General features: G+C 38.9%; 1 protein-coding gene across 8 annotated transcripts in view; it reads left to right on the top strand.

The window, feature by feature from the left end:
* Positions 1-19,674, top strand: part of neo1a (neogenin 1a) — a 230,446-nt gene that overhangs the window by 183,585 nt on the left and 27,187 nt on the right. For all 8 annotated transcript variants that reach the window (XM_024296401.2, XM_024296393.2, XM_024296398.2 and 5 more), the window contains exons 9-15: positions 853-1,007; positions 3,026-3,174; positions 5,846-5,984; positions 6,863-6,912; positions 13,568-13,712; positions 18,152-18,262; positions 18,349-18,543. In XM_024296401.2, coding sequence (XP_024152169.1) covers positions 853-1,007; positions 3,026-3,174; positions 5,846-5,984; positions 6,863-6,912; positions 13,568-13,712; positions 18,152-18,262; positions 18,349-18,543 — 944 coding nt within the window. The remainder of the gene's footprint in view (positions 1-852; positions 1,008-3,025; positions 3,175-5,845; positions 5,985-6,862; positions 6,913-13,567; positions 13,713-18,151; positions 18,263-18,348; positions 18,544-19,674) is intronic.

Raw genomic sequence — 19,674 nt, 5'->3', positions numbered from 1 at the left:
AGCGAATTTTTGACAGAGAGAATACGCTGGGTTTCCTGCTCCGCCCCATTCTGATGCATCTACTTGTAAACAAACAGATCCATGAACGTCTTTATTTTCCTCGCCTGAGCTGGAATCTGGATTAAAACTGTACGGCTTGACAGTTCCAATATTGCTCGATTGGAGGTTTTGAGAGGCAAGAGAGCCCGTGAACAGATGGATGATGGGAAGTAAGGGCAGGCTTTCTCCACGCCAACAGTCCCATCCACATCTAAGGGCGGTGAATTTCTAATGAACTCCTGCCGCTCTGCCCAAACTATTTCCTAGACAGCATCACACGTTTGTATGGATTTTGGCAACAAATGACATCATTATAATCTTAAAAACAGTGAGAAGGCTTTTACAATATATCAAAAGATGATCTTTTGATCCTTTATTAGTAATAAAGTGAGACTGTATTAATAATAACAATAAAATTAAAGTAAGTAGTTGTGAAAAATCCACATCAAAGATTATTACACTGTAAAAAGTGAAACATTTGATCAATCAACAAAAGCTCTTTTATTTGTTACATTTAAAAGAAAAAAAATTGAGTTGAGTAAACCATCAACTCAATATTTTAATTTGATGAAAACTAATAGTATTAAATGTAACAAATGAAATATTCTTTAATAATTGATCCAATGTTTCACGCTGACCATTAAGTATTTTATGTCGTGGAATCAATATTATGTGGTTGTTTTTTTCTTTTTATCTGTTTTCATTGCGTTTCCTGAACATTTGCTTCTCTGTTTAAGCAAAAGTTAAATTAAATTTGATTCTAGAAGTGTTGAGGCCCCATAAATATTCGTTGTTGCCCCTGTGTTTGATCAGGGAGCGGGTGGTCAACACCAGCCGTCCCGGCGACATGCTGGTCACCATCCAGAACCTCATGCCGGACACCAGGTACCGCTTTCGGGTCGTGGCGCACAACATCAACGGGCCTGGCGAGAGCTCGGCGGTGCTCAAAGTGCCCACCCAGGCCGAAGGTAACACACACACACACATCATTTGTATGCGCTCAATAAAACTGTATTTGCTCAGTAAACAGGGGGCATGAATGTGATGGAAGCCTGCAGCCACTTTGTGGCAAACATGCTCGCTCTGGCACGTCAAGCCAAACAGGATGCACTCCACAGAAACAAAATGTGCAAACAAACACAAAGAAAATATTCCCTCCCGTGCTGCTGCAGCTCCCTTCAAACGGATGCCTGATGCAGATGCACACAGCAGAGGTTGTGTGGGGAAGACCACCCAGCATCTCAACCGTTTCCTCTTCTAACCCACTTTTTGTTTACTCACAAACTTCTGCCGTAAGATTCCCCACACCTTTGGCTGGAAGCCACACCTACTGGGATGGGGGGCGCCGGAGCAGAAGTGCAGCACAGAGGACGTTCGGCTGAGTAAATGACTCGCTTCCTTGAATTTTAGGTGTTAAAACCTCACCGTGGTCGCTGCCAGATCCCCCAGTTTCACACGTATTTCTAGACGCCATGCGGGGGGGTTCCCTCCGCCTGTCGTCAGACTGTGGACGTCTCACTCCCACCGACTGAGCCACAGCTTCGTCACTGACACTTTGTGGGTCAGCCGCTGGTTTTCGTCCTTGGTTTGAGGGCAGACGGATCAACAGACACACAGTCCTCGTCCACGCCTGCCAGTGGGAGCCGAGCCACCCACCGGGGGGGAGACGGCGAGGGCGGCCAGTACCTGTGCAGTCTGCCTCTGTTGTGTGTGTGTGTTTTCCGTGCAAGGACAAACTATGAATTGGAGCTTAAACTGTTGACCTGCAGCCGTGTGCAAACACTGGATCACAGCTCCACACACACAGCTGCAGCCCCCAACAAAGCAGGTTCTTCTATCCGTCAGTCGGTTCAGCTCCATGTAGTGCAGACAGTGACAGCAGCATCAGTTATTGGTGCACAACAGATGTCTGTTAACACACACTCTCTGTTCATGGTGTGTGTTCACACATAACAAGACCCAGTCAGATGAAACTGGTGTTTTTGGTGTTTTTTCGGTGTTCTTGCTGCATTTTTCTGATGATGGAGGACATACAGTTGCAAGAAAAAGAATGTGAACCCTTTGGGATTACTTGGATTCCTGCATGAATTTATCATAAAACAGGTTCTGATCTACATCTAAGCGTCACATCACATGATAGACACAGTCTGCTTTGTAAATCCAAGAGTTCACATACTTTTCCACCGTGCACTTTGAATGTTTACACATTTTGTTGAATAATAATGCAAAAACTAGTTTTTTGTGTGTCATATTAGTTTAAGAAGACTTTGTTTATCATGTGACTTAGATGACAAATTACAGGACAAATTCATGCAGAAATCCAATTAATCCCAAAGGTTTACATGTGTTTTTCTTGCAACTGTATATGATGGAAATTACGCTTAAATTTTTACATTCAATTTGTTGTGAAATTAGGAGCAGATGAAAAATTTTGTTGGAAAAAGAGCCATTCTGATGCATCCATTAGTAGACGACTTGATCCATCTTCATTTTTCTGGTCCGAGCTGGTGTCTGGATCAAAACGATACGGCTGGATAGCTACAATATTGCTCGCCATTCTTGTTGCACCGGTAATGTTAGGTTTGGTGTGTGAGGGGCTGTAAGCTAGAGGAAGGGTATGTAAACAGACGGATGATGAAAAGTGGAGACAGGCTAACTTGTGCGTACAGTCACGCCCACAACTCAGAGGTGAATTTCTAATAAACTCCTGCCGCTCTGCAGAAACGATCCTAGAAAACAGTTTTTGTGTTTGGCTAAAAACCTCTGAATCATGATTAAAAAAAACAGTGGGAACACTTTGAAAATATATTAACAGATGATTGGAGTGGTGGTGTAAAACTCCAAATCTGGTTTTTGAAAGATGCTTTTATCCAAAATAAAAAAAGCACAATAAACATAAGCCTCAACAGCAATGAAGTCAATAGAACAAAGTCATCACATTTGATGTCTAATCTTCATCCCTCTGTCCCATGATGTCTTTTTCCAGTTCAAGTGCCGGGCCCAGCTCCCAACCTGCAGGCTGTGTCCAACACCCCCACCTCAGTGTCTCTCAGCTGGGACAAACCCCTCACCGGAAACGGAGACATCCTCAGCTACAAGCTGTACTACACAGACAGAACCGTCGGGAGCGAACAGGTACATCCTTTCAAAATAAAATGAAAGACTTTCACATTTTTGGGACAAAAAACTCTGTCAAAAAATAAAATTAAACCCATTTTTTAATATTATGTTTGACTTGTAAAAATGTATGTATAATACAATGTAAATATGGGGAATTTATACGATTTTCTTTTTTGAACACTTCCTGTTTATCCTAATATTTCTATTTTTACTATTTTTTACTATTTATACTATTTTATTTTGTTTGAAAATAAGAGGAAATCAAATCAACTTTGGTTAAATTCTGACAGAAATGACCCTTTAGGACTATTTAGGACCTCAGTTAAGTAAATTGACTTATTGATTTGTTGTGAGAAGAGAAAAGGAAGCTAGAGACATCCAGCCAAATGTTTCTGGAAAACTCTGTTTCAAAAAGTGCTTGCCTCATCAGGCCTAAACAGGTTAAGCTCATATAAAGCAAATTATTTTAGGAAAATTCAATCAGCAGATGAATCCTAAAAAAAGCTTCTAGATTAATATGAACACATTTAAGAGATTAATAAATTATTCTGACTCAGCTGACAAATGTATTTTTTCCTGCTTTTATAAAATTAATTTATGGAAATAAATGTAAATTGAAAAAAAATAAAGTTTCATTTCACTGCTCACATGATGCCTTTTTTCAGTTAATAATTAAATGATTATTCTGAGGACTTCCATCATGAATTTCTTGAGATTCTTAATCAGTCCTCTCAAGAATAGGCAGGTAGAAGGCAGATATGAGCGGCTCTGCCCTCCTCTGCAGGACTGATGCTGTCATGTGAGTGGTATGTAGCTCCAGCAGCAGCGCTGTGCAAGCCAGTGAGGCATTAAAAAGCCTTTAATATGATAATGGATGAGACCCGTGCACAGAGTAATGATGTTTCAGGTCTCTGGAGAACAGAGTCGGAGATGAGGTAGAGGAGGTGGGAGATGAAGTCAGTGGGGTGGGAGGGGAGACAGGTGTGAAGGGAGAAAAAGCTGAAAAGACATCAGATGTTTAAGAGAGGCCAGATACCATGCAAAATCCGGGAGGACGCGGTCACAGGTTGATGACCCAAACTCTGAATATTACTCTTGTTTCAAGGGGGAGGGACTAGTTTCTTATTATTTTCTCACTAGCAACCACTAGAGGGCACTATAGCCTTGTAATTGCTTACTTAGAGCAAAGGAGAAGAAGAACTCAGTCCTATTAGTGGGTGGAGTCTAAAGCTTGGCAAAGTGCATTTAAGCGACCACTTCCAACAAAAAGTCTTCCTTCCTTCCCTACTCACTATATAGTGCGTACGCCGTTTTGTAGGGATGTTCGAATCTACTACTCCAAAATCTAGTGCCCTAGAAATCTCCCAGAAGTCTCTGAGAAAAACTAGTGTGCACCGTTGCTCACTACATTAGTAAATATAGACCACAATGCATTGGGGTTGAGCATTTTTTGCGAAAAAAAACGTGTATATATTTTATAATTAAGCTATCCATATTTTCATCATCAGAGCACAATGAAGTTACAAATAGACGTGAAATGTTCGTATTTATTTGATTTTCACTTTGTGAATCAGTGACATCATATCTGGTGTTTAGCAAGACAAAAGAAAAGTAGTGAGCATGGTGTCTGAACTGCTTTTAAAATCCTGGACACTACACTATTGTTAGTGGTTAGGAGTTGGGGTAGGAATTCGGACATGTGTAAAGATGCACAAATGTGCGCTTTGGGCTTTTGCATTCAAAACTCTTGCGTACACATGTAACTACGCAAGTTTTTACAACTATTTTCTAGATCTACATATAAAATGTGGATTCATTAAACGTGTATTGAAAGTTAAACCAGTTGAACTTTGACCCATCAGGGACTCGAATTTGGTAGTGACGTATGGACGGCGTTCTTTGTCATTCACAGAGATTCACCAAGATTCTTGGTATTGTAGGTTGTGGACATGCGCTATTTTGGATAGCAGTCCAGTGTGAACACCATATCCTAAACATACCTTCAAGATGGCGCCTTTATCGTCACATGGTTGGTGTAAACGTAGCACAAAACCAACATGGAGGACAACCTGATTGTCCTCCTCCTGAACTTTAAGATATTTTTCTTGTTTTTATCTTATAATCCTTTTTTTGTTTTTTATTCCTCTGTCTAATGTGAGATGGCAAGTCGTCAAAGTAGTTCACAGACAAATGGAGGTGGCCATCGTTCAAACGTAGTGGGAGAATCTGAATGATCTCATGAACCCAGACATGGAGAAGTCTTTATTGATGCTTTTGTAGAACTTTTCAAAATAAATAAACCTGATCTCTCAAGCTTTCATGTAGCGATAAGGCTAAAAATGTTCTTTTGGAGCAAGCGTCCAGCAGTGACACATGTTAGAAGAGAGGCAACGGTCAAGAATTTGACTCGCTAATCGTATGCGGTTTGAACGCAGCATTATGCCAAGCTTGGCAAACCTGTTCCGTTTTTTTTTTTTTTTTCTTATTTATGCTTTTTTTTTGCTGCTTCGACTTTATAGTTTCAATCCCAAAAGGCCTTATTTGTAAATTTATTTGTCTGAATTGAATAAGTCTTTGTAAGTGATTTGTTAGCCTGGTAGAAACACTAAAAGCACTTCATGATGTTGATATTAAAGCTATTCTTGTAACTTCTATGTTTTAATGGTTTCTATTTCTGCTTCTTCAGGATGTTGACGTTGATGGTCAAGCTTACACCATGAGCGGGCTGAAGAAGAACACCGAGTACAGCTTCCGTGTGGTGGCCAACAACAAGCACGGCTCGGGCGTCTCCACTGAGGACGTCATCGTCCGCACGCTGTCTGACAGTCAGTGACTGAAGTTCTATTCTGCTAAATCTGCATCTGCTGGTGTACACTACTGTATATGCTGATCTGAGCTGTATATGATGAGCACACAACGCATCAGGTCACAAAGGACAAAATGGGGTGTTCAATAAAAACACTTCCTGTTTTTTTGTCGTTATTACAGATTGGTCCACATGCATTTTTTGCATAAGTTAATTCATGCAATTGAAATGTATTCCGATTGCTTCTACCATTTATCTTTAAAGTTCTCCATGGAGGTCATTACTAATTTTGATTTATGTCATGCAAAACAAAACGTTTTGCTTCATGTTTTCATCATCGTGGCCGTCATTTTCCTTCTCTTCATTTTAGTTGTTTTATTTAGCTGATTCAGTTCCTGAACCAGCAGCATTGGATCCAGATCAAATGTCCAATCATTATTTTTAAACTGACATTTTTGAGACTCCTATCTCATTAGCATGATCTAAACTTTCCATAGAAACCTATTGTATTTAACTTGGTCTATGTTTACAGTCCTGTAGTTCATCATCCTTCCACTAGGGGCAGTAGAACGGCTTTTTTGCTCATTTCAAAATGGCCACTTCCATCAAAAGTCAAAAAACATTTGACTGGAAAACTTTAACTAATTTTCTAAACTTTATAGTGAAAATCACAACTTTTGTCATTAATTTTTTTAAATAACTGCTTGCTGTATTGAAAGAATACAAAATTAGTTGTTAAAAACGTCTGGATCAAGTTATTTTGCTGGATACACAAAAAAAGCACTGCACAGAATTTAAGTCATATTGCAAGATGCTTAAAAATGTTAATTCTTGGATTGATTGATGCACCAAAAAACGGATGACATATTCTTGTTGAATGTCCCGTTTTCTCCATAGGTCCAAGCGCTCCTCCTCAGAACCTCACACTGGAAGTTCAGAATTCAAAGGTAAGACTTTTTTGGGATGAAGTTATAAAATATTATGCTTCTTGGCACCTAAATACCCCCCTTCACACGGACCTTAATCAAACATGCACAAGAGCCGCACAGTGAACACCTGTACTGTTGGCATCCAAACTGCTGTGCAACATGTGCAGCTGTCACTCACACACACATATAAACAACCTCCAGGCCGGAGCGCCATGTTCGCTCGCTGTGATTAGCTGCACCAGACGCCCGTAGCCTCAGCTGGTTAAGAGGCTGTGTGAACTCTTATTGATTTGCTCATTGGCAGGAGACTCGCCTGTCAGAAGGTTTTATCCTGTATCCCTCCAGCTGTGCGGGTTCTGGCTTAAAGGCCTACAGCTTCATTCTGAATGGATATGGGGGAGATCAAGGTGTGCTGGAAATGACACTGGTGGAATGATCTGAGCATGTGCGGGTCAAAGCAAGTTCAAGTCAGGAAGCTGCTCTGTGAGACTTTCAAAGTGGGAGGAAACTTCACTTTTTAATGAGTGAGTTTGATTAAAGTTTCCATTGAATTGTTTCCTCATATACATACAAATACTAATGGTTTAAAAGCATGTCTGTGACCAGATTTATAGGTTCTTTTATTTCTTTTTTTAAATAAAATTTCAACTGAACACTGAACATGAGATAAGAAAAAGTATAAATTGTCCCCTCAAATATTAGTTTGTGCCCACAAAATGCTAAAATGAGGACATAAATCACTAATTTATGTTCACTAAATGCTAATAAAAATGCTAACTTGTGGCCAAAAAGTACAAATTTTTGGCACAAAATACTCATTTGTGCACACAATATGTTATTTTTGCAAACAAAACGCTACTGTGTGTGCACAAAATACTAATTTGTGCACACAAACTACTAATTTGCAGCCACAAAATACAAATGTGTGCATACACATTACTAATAAAGGCTAATGTGTTGCCAGAAAAATGCAAATTTATGGCACAAAATACTAATCTCTGTCGACAAGATACAAATTTGTGGCAACAAAATGCTAGTAAAATGCTAACAAAATACTAATTTGTGGCAACAAGATGCTAACAAAATGCTAACAAAATTCTAATAAAATGCTAGCAAAATGCAATTTAAATACAACAAACTACTAATTTGTTGCCACAAAACACAAATATGTGCACACACGTTACTAATAAAGGCTAATTTGTTGCCATAAAAGGCTCATTTTTGGCACAAAATACTAATTTCTGTCGACAAGATACAAATTTGTGGCAACAAAATGCTAATAAAATGCTAACAAGATAATAATTTGTCACCAAAGAAAAACTAATTTGTGTCTACAAGACGCTTATATGTGCGCACAAAATACTAAGAAAAGGCTCATTTGTGTCCAGAAAATTCACATTTTTGGCACAAAATACATATTTGTGCACAAGATACAGATTTGTGGCCACAAATACTAATAAAATGCTAATTTGTGGTTAACAAAATATGAATTCATGGCCACAAATCAATAACTTGGAGGAGCATTTTTTTAAATGTTTTTTTATAACATGTCTTGTGTTCATCTGTAAAGATTGAATTTTCCAGTTGCTCCCACCATATTTTGAAATTGTGGAAAAGTCTTTTGTATTCCACTCAAGTGTGGTGTTTGAAGCTTTCGATTAGATAAGGATGCTGAGGCAGCTGCTAACTTCACAACAAGCTTGTGATTAAAACAGGAGCTGGACCTCTTCCTCCCGTCTTTTGGGCCATTTGATCTTCAATGGGTGAGCTGCAGGCCTGTTTATTGTATATCTCCTGCAGGGAGATGGATTAAGTTTTACAAAAGACGTTTCTCATTTCTGACATGTAAGACAGCGAGAGTAAAAAAAGAGAGCAGCAAACAGCAGAAGGGGGAAAACCTCAGGGCGCGTGGATTGAGTACAAAAACGGCAGACCTTCACTGGTCGATGTGAGGAGGGGGGTGTGTGGAAACCAACAGACAATCCTATCACACACTTCCAGCCTGAGTGCAGACTGGCCACCCCTGTAGAGGGATGCTGCACGGATACGTTCAGGGAGAGGATGCTCAGGGCTAGTTTTATGAGGGAAATGAGCAGGATGCTCTTTGGGACCAAAACTGCAACAGTTTCCTGAACGAATCAATTAGACCGAGAAGTATCACTTTTAAACACTGAAGAGATTATTGGCCGTTCTTTATTTCTAAACACAAATGGAACTAAAAGTTTTTTGTTTTTTGTTTCCTCTGGGTTTAACTAAAAGATTATAATTAAATTGCTGCCAGCTTCAATAAATCAAAATCCTTCCATAACAAAAATATTGGTTAAAAAAACAGACAGGGACAACTTTAATCAAGATGAATGAAGATGTTTAAGTCTACGCAAAATAAAAGACACAAAACTAAAACAATGATATATAGCACTTGACCAATATTGTTTTCTCTTGAGGTATTCAGTACACGTCGACCTCAACCAAACAGCTCCACATCACTATGCCTCCACTTCCATGTTTTGCTATATAAATTGAGCTTTAAAACAAATTTAATTTAATCAGATCTCAGGATTAACTTTCAAACTTATCTTTGTCAGGAACTGGAAGTGTAGGATCCAAGATGGAGACTGGGCTTGGTGGTGAAAACATAGACTGTGTTTCACACCATTTTATGTAACTGTGTGTTACCAACGGTTGGTCTGTGATCATCCTACATACCAGAACTCAAACACATGTCTGTTGTCACAGTCTTACCCCATAGAGAGCTTTAGATCTTCGTGAACATTTGTTCTTCCCAAAGTTTTGAAAATCCTGCATTTTGAAACCTGAAAAGGTTTTTGCAAACTTTTTCCTTCCACTTTGTACTTGTTCGCTTGGCTGATCACAGATGGTGAGATGCTTAAAAAAAAGGTATCATAATTAATTAGGTTAAAAATAAATAATCACCATTTATACCTCCAGGTGCTGCACTCAGAGTTGCATTAAGCACATAGAAACCCTGCAAAGTGAATTAATTATTCATCACTATAACAACACAAATTATTCCAAATCATTTAAGACGGGTTCAGTAAGGACAAATTATTTCTAATTCAGCTTAATATTTACATAGAGTCACTAAGGCTAAATATGAGGGATTATTCAAACACAGAAGAGTACAAAGATTTGGATGAAGCAGGTTGTATGTAGTCGTCCTTACTGCACAGAGTGCGGAGAAGAAAAACTGAGCGTCTGCTGTCAATTTGGATGAAGGCATCTGGGCTCCGTTGTGGAAGACTGAAAGTGCTGAAAATAATTTTAACCATTTCAGTTTTGTCACATTCTTTGATTCTACGTACAAATCAGATGTTTATTGATCGTGCACTAACAGTTCAACCAGTTAAAAATGCTTAATTGTGGCAACACGGCACTGTGATGTGACCAATCAGGGACTCGGATTTGGTAGTGACATGTGGGTGGCGTCCACTTCAAAACCCTGAACAGCCAACTGGTATAAACATGATCACGAAGGAGAAATGAATCTCCCTTTATTTGCGAGGGTTAGGGACTGGAGGATATGCTTTTTAGGATATGTTGTTCAAGAACTACCGCATTGGTGGATAATGTAGAAGTGGTAGACACCTCCTGATCTTGCTTCAGGCTTTTTCTTTCACAGCTCTAGTCCGATATATTAAAGACTTGGTGTCATAGAATTCCATCCAGGCACAAACCACAATTATTAATTTCTCCTTGATGATTCATTTTCAGCCGGTTGGTACATGTTGTGAAAAGGACGCTACCCAAACGTCACCACACACCCGAGTCCCTGATTCTTCCAAGTTCACGTGGTTTAACTTTCACATTAGCTCAATTGTCATGCGTAGAGTCCAAGAGCAAACTTAAACTTGTGAGAGTTTTGAACGCAGACGCCTGAAATGTCTGTTTACATCCATTTACAAAGACTTTTCATTGAAAGCGGTCGCTTGAACTCACATTATCAAGCCTGGTGTGAACATAGTGTTTGACATCACTTCCATAGTTTCTCTGCAGCTCATAATGTTTACAGCAATTGCATGTCAGTACAAAACGTTTGTGTCAGTAGCCTCTCAAGATGTCAAGTCTAATAACTACTGCTTAAAAAACAAATTAATTTGAAAATACATTGGGAATTATTAACACGTTGTGCCCTTTTTACTTCTTGTCAGACAGAATCTCTCGTTTTTTCCCTTCAAGGCAAGAATTAATTGTGTTTTTGATCTCATTTTGCCCCCTCATTTTTTTCCTTGGCATCTGCTTCCCTGCTTCCCCCAGTGGTATCACAAAGTCAATTAAACAGGTTTTCATGATTAAGGAGAAGCTGAGGAAAAAGTAACATATCTGACAAGTTGGAGCCTATAGTGTAAAAAGAAAAATGGAAATAATTGAATACGCTTAACCCAATTTTAATTTGTGCTACTCCCCCGGCTCGGCGGGGGTGGAGCCTGTGCACGGTTTATGTATCTATCCAGGCTTTTGTGCGTCATTGTGACAGTGTGGAAGCAATAATTAACTCTCCTCCCATGCTGAGCCACCCCCCATCTATCTCTTTAAACACACACTGAAACTCCGATGCTCGTACCCCACAGCAGTGCATCCCGCCAAGAAAAGGCCTGAATCCATCTCTGCCTGAGTGTGTCTGCAGGCTTAACCTGAACACACACGTGCATGTGTGTGTGTGTGTGTACACATCACACTCATCAGGATACCTCTGTCTATTATTCATGTTTACTTCCTCCCAATGAGTCAATTTGCTCTCGTGTTTAGGCGGGTGTTTGTTTATGTGAAGCACCACTGGCAGGGGGAGGTGAGAGTGTGGCAGAGCAGAGGGCCTGCTGTTAACCAGAGCTGATAACACACTCACACAGCCTGCTTGTTGCATCTCTTTGTCTGTTTACTGCTCTGTTGTGCGATGGTGGAAACTAAGCCAAACAGCACAACTTTTCGTCTCACCTTTGTTGCACCTCTGTTTGGTCTTCTGAGGCATATCAGAGGCTACAGTGGAGGAAATAAATATTTAATCCCTTGCTGATTTTGTAGGTTTAAAAAGAAATTGACAGTTAAATGGTAGCTTTAGTTGAACAGTGAGATAGAAAATAAATTGACTTTAAATAATTTTTACACATTTATTTGCATTTCTCTCATAAGTATTTAAACCCTAATTATCCATCACAGAGGTCAGATGTTTTTTGTAGTAGATGATCAGGTTTCTGCTCGTTTTATGATGAATTTTCTCCACTGCTTTTTACAAATAATTTTCAAATCATTTAGATTTGGTGTCTAAGCTTCAGCTCTCTATAGGTTTCCTTTAGGATTGAGGTCCAGAGACTGGCTGGACCACTCCCCGACCTTCATCTGCTTCTTCTTCAGCCAGTCCTTGGTTGTCTTCACTAAATGTTTTGGGTCATTATCCTGTTGGAAGATCCATCCATGATCATTTTTTTAGTCTCCTAGTGGAGGGAAGGAGGTTCTCTCAAGATTTGACAATGCATCCTCCTGTTGAAAAACACCCCAAAATCATAATGCTTCCACTTCCATGCTTGACAGTAGGGATGGTGTTCTTGGGGTCATAGACAGCATTTGTCTTCCATTTCAGCATTTTTTAATATTTCTCCAAACCTGACGGGTTGAGTTGATGCCAAAGAGCTCAATGTTGGACTGATCTGACCACAGCACCTTCTCCCAATCACTCTATAAATCACGAAGGTGTTCATTTATGAACTTTATTTATCTTTTTAAGCAGGGGTACTTTTCCGGATGTTAAACCATTGTGGCTTAAAGTATTCCCAATAGTTTTTTTGGTGACTGTGGTTCCAGCAGTATTGAGATCATCAGCTATCTCCTGCTGTGTTGTTTTAGGCCAATTTCTCACTGGAAACTCCACCAGGTCAGGTCTTGTCTGGAACCCCAGACCTGTAGAAGGATTGATGCTCATGTTCTTGTATTTTGGCACAATTTCACTAACAGTTGTGACCTGAACCCCCAGCTTCTTGCTGATAGCTTTTGTAATTCATTCCGCTCTACAATCCTTTTCTTTAAATCCACTGGAAGCTCTTTAGTCCTTCCATGTTGGAGAGTTTGGAGCCTGACTGATTCTGTGGACAGGTGACTTTTCTACAGGTGATCAGTTCAAACAGGTGTCTTCCAGGGGATCTTACTAGGGGATTAAATATTTATTTCTTTCAATAAAATGCAAATAAATATATGTGAATAATTTAAAGTCGATTTCTTAATTATTACTTTTTTTGTGATTTTCCGTTGTTCACTGTTCAAATGGATCAACCATTAAGAAGACAGACTGTTAGTTTCTTTTCAGATGGCCAAACCTACGAAATCAGCAATGGATCAAATACTTATTTCCTCCACTGTAAATGATCCAGACTGATGACTGAATAAATATGGTGATTATGACAGTAGGAATGTTGTTAGTCTTTTGTTTTTATGCTCAGAACTTGCAGTATGTTTAACTTGTTTACAGGATAAACAACAGTCTGATGAAAAGCATGTCTATTTTGCTTTTAAAAAAACAGCAGTGTGTGAAAGGGCTCCAAAGTCTCACGCGAGGCTGTGTGGGGAGGTGTGATACAAGCTGCTAAACTGTTGAGTCTACAGCTGCAGTGTGCTAAATCTGACATCTCGCTTCTTCTAACCTCTCAAATAAATCCCCCCTCAGAGCATCATGCTTCGGTGGCAGCCCCCACCCCTCAGCGGCCAGAATGGAGAGATCATCAGCTACAAGATCCGATACCGGAAAGGATCCCGGAAGAGCGAATCTGCGGTTATCACTGCCGGCACCGAGCTGTACAAACTCATCGAAGGTAACCACTGAGATCCATGCGGCCATTGTTACGTTCTACTGTGGTTTCAGGCCCTGGGAAAATCTCAAATTTAGGAAATAAAAAGTAATTCCAACATTTTTATTCAGATTTAAATCAAACTCCACAGTTTCCTGCAGACAAAGTGGAGAGTAATGAGTTACAATTACTGTTTTTTATGGGCCTTTTACCAAAAACCAGTCCTAATAGTAGTTTAACTGAAGCAGGTTTTTCAGATTCACTTGAAATTTAGGATGAAAAACAGTACTAGGTATCTTCTAGTATTTGAACCATTTATTCTAGAGTTATACAACAATATTGGAAAATTGTGAAAAATAGTAGATATTAGAATAGTTTATAATCAACACAACTACAACTGCAACTAGGGAATACTTCTGTTTGCCTTCAACAGTACTTGCCGTTGTAAAGTAGTGTGTTTGTGTGTCAAACAATATTAATGTATCAAAATATGTTTTTAATTTGAAAAGAAGTCTTGCTTTTTAAACTTCAAGAAAAGAAAGTAAAAGGTTTTTAAAAACATTTACTAGCATCGTTTGAAAGTTTGGGCATTTCAGCAAATATTTAATATTGTGAATTTCTGTTTTATTTTGCACATCAGACATAGTAAAAAATGAAACTCTTTTTTGCTCAGTTAGTTACATTTTGTAAATATTTTTAAAGATGATTTTTAATCAAATAAATTAAGTTTTGTATGTTTTTTTTCAAGTTCTTGAAATTATAAATTAGAATAATCAGACCATCACTTAGTTTAGTCTCTAGTTACTTTAATTCTTATTGGAAGGTTTCTGATTTACTGTATTTTATTGAATTTTCATTCATGGTGTTAGTTTAGTTAGTTTTAGTTAGTTTTACCCTTTCGCTCCCCCCTTCAACTTCCTGCTGCAAATATCATTGATATCATTAGTCAATTTTCTCAGGTTAAATCCATATCTCTTCAAAATAATCTACTTTAATTATCATTAAAGAACAATTTAAAAAGAACATCTTAAAAACAAAAGACTACTATGAAGCATTAAGCACAAAATCTATATCTAATGTAAGCATGTTGTTTTTATTTGATTAAAATGTATATTATGTATATTCTGTTATTTATCCCTTCCTGATAAAATTTATAAAATAAATGAAAAAAAACTAGCTATTAACAATTCAGTTTTTAACGGTTTACATTTTAAGATTTTCCTTTTAAACCAACTTGAAGTGAACAACACAAAACTCTGCAACCAAAACACAAAACACAAATTAAAGTGTGCCAAGCCAATAAATAAAGACTTTTATTCACAATAAGATAAAGAAAGACAAACGTGTCTCAGCTTTGAGAATGAAATCTGGTTTTTTAATGATCTGCTCTGTGTTAGAGAAGATTCTCTCAGTTCTCAGGTGTCTGGACAGGTTGATTTTGGAACCATATAGAATTATTTCCTGTAGTTTCTCTTCCTTCATACTATCAATAAAAGTCAAATGGTTCCAGTTTTTTCTTCTTTTCTAATGTCTCTCATTTTCTTTACGTTTTGTGTTGATGTTGTCTCTCCGTACTTGACTCTTTTCGCTGCTGCATTTGCTAAATAAAACAGCGCCCATGCGTGCGCTCAGCACAATTGAATCAAAACAAAACACTTAAAAGAAGAAAAAAAAGAAAAAGAAGACAGGCACCTTTTGATGTCTTGTTTTTTGTCTCTTTCTTTCTCTGTTTCTTTTCATCTCTGTTAAAAATTTAATTAAATATTTCCCCTCTCTGAGTATGGATATCATGGTCACTGACGGTCCTCCGATCAACTGTTTAGTAACTAACATAAATGGCATGATCCCGGGTTGTCCCGCGCCCCCCTGCCATGGACCGGGGCGCGCCCCACCGTTTGACAAACACTGGTTTAGATAGTGAGCTCTCCTGATATTGACATTCACAACCAGCTAAAAAAGAAAAAAGCGACTGAAGTTTTACTCAAATTAGGTTAACCTTACAAATACTTCACCATACCCTTATGGCAATTAGAGGTATAAGAATATATCGATTCAGTGAAATATCGCGATACTTCGATATAAAATACTGCCAAGGCTATGAGTCATTTAAATATTTCACTTAAATATTTCCAAAATTACCAAACGAAATGTACCATTAATTTGCTTGGGTAAAAGCAAATTGTTTATGAGATGCAGTTGCTAAATAATGTGTATTTTGCAATTTTACTTATATGAAAAATGTATCAATATTCAGATAATTCTCAGGTCATAATTCAAATAAAGTGAAATATTGTTTGGTACTGTCTTGAGATATATCGGGATATGTTACACATCATGACTCGTGTATCGCGATACGCAACGTATCGCCAGACTCTTGCCAATACACGCCCCTAATGGCAATGGTACGTTCCATTTTCATGACGTCGCTACAGGTGGCCGCACTAGCTTGAAGCCTCACTCTGCAAGTATCGTAAGTAAGGCTTAAAGTCCAGGAGGACCACAACTTCCTGGGTCTGTGTTGAAGTATTTTCATTCAGAAAAGACAACAGTTTGCTTGATACACCAAACATCCACATCAAGGAATCTATCAATCCACTCAAACTTCATTCTATTTTCACAACTTGTCTTGAACGAAAGCTTCAAGCAACAGTCCTGGCACAGTTTCCCAGAGCTCCATCTCTCCTGCTTCCCATTCTTCCTCCGGCTCATTCAGAGACGTGAACGGTGTTCCACAGGGTGGAAGCGAGATGCATGTTTATCTTTCAGTAAACCTGCAGGAAGCAGAGCATCTATTCTAATCTGTCGGGTTGAAGAGTCTGGACAAAGTTATCCAGTTTTCTAGCTGTGCTTTCAGAACCCATCAGCTGGCTGGTTGGGGGTTTACTTCCTAGTGTTGACAGCTCACGTGTCCTTAGGCAAAACGCTTAAACCCCTGATGTGTGACTGTGACAAACTCAGTAGTTCGCTTTGGAAAAGAAGGATTTGAAAACTGAAAAAATATCGGATTCAGAATGGAATTGGTGGTTTATTTTTTTTTTTATCTTTAACTAGAACCTACATACAACCTTCTAAGACATTAGCCTCCATTTTATCTGGACTTATCACAGTTAGGGATGCCTGGTATGTTGTTGAAATCTGGACATTCAGCCTCATGATGTGTCCGACTTCTGTGTTGTTTTATTTGAGTGTTGTTGTCAGGCTGCTGTTGGGTCTGATTGTAATGCTCACACTTTAATACAGAGCTACATGCTTCTCTGTGATACCATTACACACTGCTCCCATCGAAATATGCTCCACTATCAGCAGAGAGACACACCAATTGGTATTAATATTGGATGTTGTCTCAGCAACTTTCAAGTGGCCCGGCCTCACGCTGCGCTCCGCATCAAAGAGAATATACACTTAAAAGTTGATTTTTGGAGATCATTCTGGGGGGCGAAACAGAGGGGTGTTTGTTGGTTCAAAAGCATTTAGATGGAGCTGTTGTAGCCTCGTAGGCAGGGATGGGTTGGAAGTCTTCAGAAGATTCCCCCCCAGGGTTGCAGAGACAGCGGGTAGAGAGAAGAACCACGACAGGATTAGCATGCTGCATGCAAATGGGACAATACAACGGTAATAAAACATTTTAAAGCAAATTAATGGAGTTACAAATCATTTGTCAGCAGGTGTCCCTCCTCCTTTGAATACCAAAGCCAGCACCCAGCAGAGTACAGCACTCTCGAAGGGAGATGTGGCTCTGAAATATGAATGGACTGGCAGTGTGCTGCTTCTCTACGCTTTTTTAAACTCTTTAGGATCATATTTTTTATGCTACCTTCCATCACACACTTTCCCTCAGTAATTTATCTCGATGACATGAGCTCCATTATGTCTAAATTATGTCTTTGATAATGGGATTAAAGGGACTTGAATTATCTTTGGTTTTCTGTTTAAGTAGGATTGGTTTTAAATATTTGTGCTTTTAATAGTTTAACAAATTTGAATCTTTTTAATCCCGGACGAGCCCCCAAATATGTTATCCACCTCTTGTCTAGGAGGGGGAAAAGCACAAAATAAAAAAACAATCAGTCAGCCCTCAAGCCACCATAACTTCATTAATAAAGCTGCCAAGACAGTTTACCGTATAATGAAAGAAAGCTTTATTGTCCTGAATGTAAGATTACAAAAAAAGTGAAGCCTTTGCGCTCAGGGTCTGAACCAAGGCCAAAAAAATAAACCCAACGGTGCTAACTCAAATGTCAAGCAAAAAGGAAAATAAATGACAGTGACCTGGCTTCCTGAACCTCAAAAAGAGGAGAAACAATAGCACAGATAAAATGGCAGTTCACTCCCACCGCTTCACAACCACAGTTTTACAAGTGAAGTGCCACAGTTAAAGACCTCACAAAACAGTTGCTGTCAATGGGGGTGAGAAAAAGAGATCGAGTAGATTTGAGTTTGACCTTTTTCTGGTTACTGTCTAGGTCTGGACCCTGGAACGGAGTACTCCTTCAGAGTGTCAGCCATCACGGTGAACGGCACAGGACCGAACACCGAATGGACGACAGCAGAGACGTTTGAAAGCGATCTTGATGGTAAGTTCATGCGGTCCAAACCAGAACCCCTCCGTTGATCTGTTCACATCCTCCTGCTGAGCTTTTGTTTTTGTATCCGTCTTCAGAGTCCAGAGTTCCGGACCAGCCCAGCTCCCTGCACGTCCGTCCACTGGTCAACAGTATCGTGGTGAGCTGGACGCCCCCCGAGAACCAGGACATCGTTGTGCGCGGGTACAGCATCGGCTACGGCATCGGAAGTCCACATTCTCAGACCATCAAAGTGGACTACAAGCAGCGCTACTACACCATCGAGAACCTCAGTAAGCACCGCCCCCAACAGTCACTGTGCACTGTCCACTTTTCTGCCATCACTTTTAACTATTATGGCTTATGTTTTATTCCTGAGAAGACTTTTAGAAACAGTTTGTTCTCTTCATAATTCAACAATGTAATCTGATCAAAGCCTTCTAATCAGAAGCTGGAATGAGCTGGGGGAGTCGTGTCAGTTTGTGACAATAAATGTAGACATTCAAAACATTTATCTTTCTTGGATAGATGAATGTGTCACATTTGATTTAACGTGTCAGCTCTAAATAATAAAGAACCCATGAAGACTATGAAATTAATTATGAGTGAGTATTAAGAAAATTAATTAGATCTTCACAGCCACATGACTGAACCACTAATTACACTGATTGGTCTAATGGGGACAGAGCTGCTAAAGGTCATAATATTCAGATAAAACAAATTCAGTTCAAGAAAACATTATGTTGTATTCCATTAAATACTTGCCTGGCTTTCATTTTTTCTTTTTGTTTAGATTGAATTTTATATATTTATTTTTTTCTCTGTGTCATTAATGCTAATTTGTGATATTTGAGGGCGACATGGTCATAACTTTATTGATCTCACATCAGGCAGATTCACTTGTTAAGCAGCAGCATTGCAATGTTGAACACAAAAGGGGTAAATCCAAGAGGAAAGAGGGAGAGGGGCAAGAATGGTGTAAAAATAATTTTTTTTTAATTGTTTTTAAGATAACTACAATCATAATTAAAGCTGCAAGGGGTGTTGTATAGCCTACAGGCGCGACTGGCATCCATCCTCGCCGCTTCCCTTGAACCCTGCCACCCTGTTCAGAGCAAGATATGACAACTTTATAAAAAAAACAAAAAACAATAAAAAAAAAACAGCTTTTCTATTGCTTTTATCTCCATAGCAACCATTTTATTTTTTTGGTCACCTGGAGGTGACGAAAAGGTTTACGCCATTTTTAAAAGAATCTGCAAAAGTAATTTTTTGGATTTCCTTAGCAACAGAGTGTTTTTTGTTAATCACGCAAAGTATTGTGAGAATTAAATATATGAATCCTTTATGTTCACAATATTTTGTTTAAAAAATGTGCGAACAAGAAAATTCTTGTTTCGTGAGTTCACCGTGCTAATGCTAAC

The sequence above is a fragment of the Oryzias melastigma genome, linkage group LG3 (genome assembly GCF_002922805.2).
Source record: "Oryzias melastigma strain HK-1 linkage group LG3, ASM292280v2, whole genome shotgun sequence".
NCBI lineage: Eukaryota > Metazoa > Chordata > Actinopteri > Beloniformes > Adrianichthyidae > Oryzias > Oryzias melastigma.
This window is presented reverse-complemented; position numbering and strand designations above follow the sequence as displayed.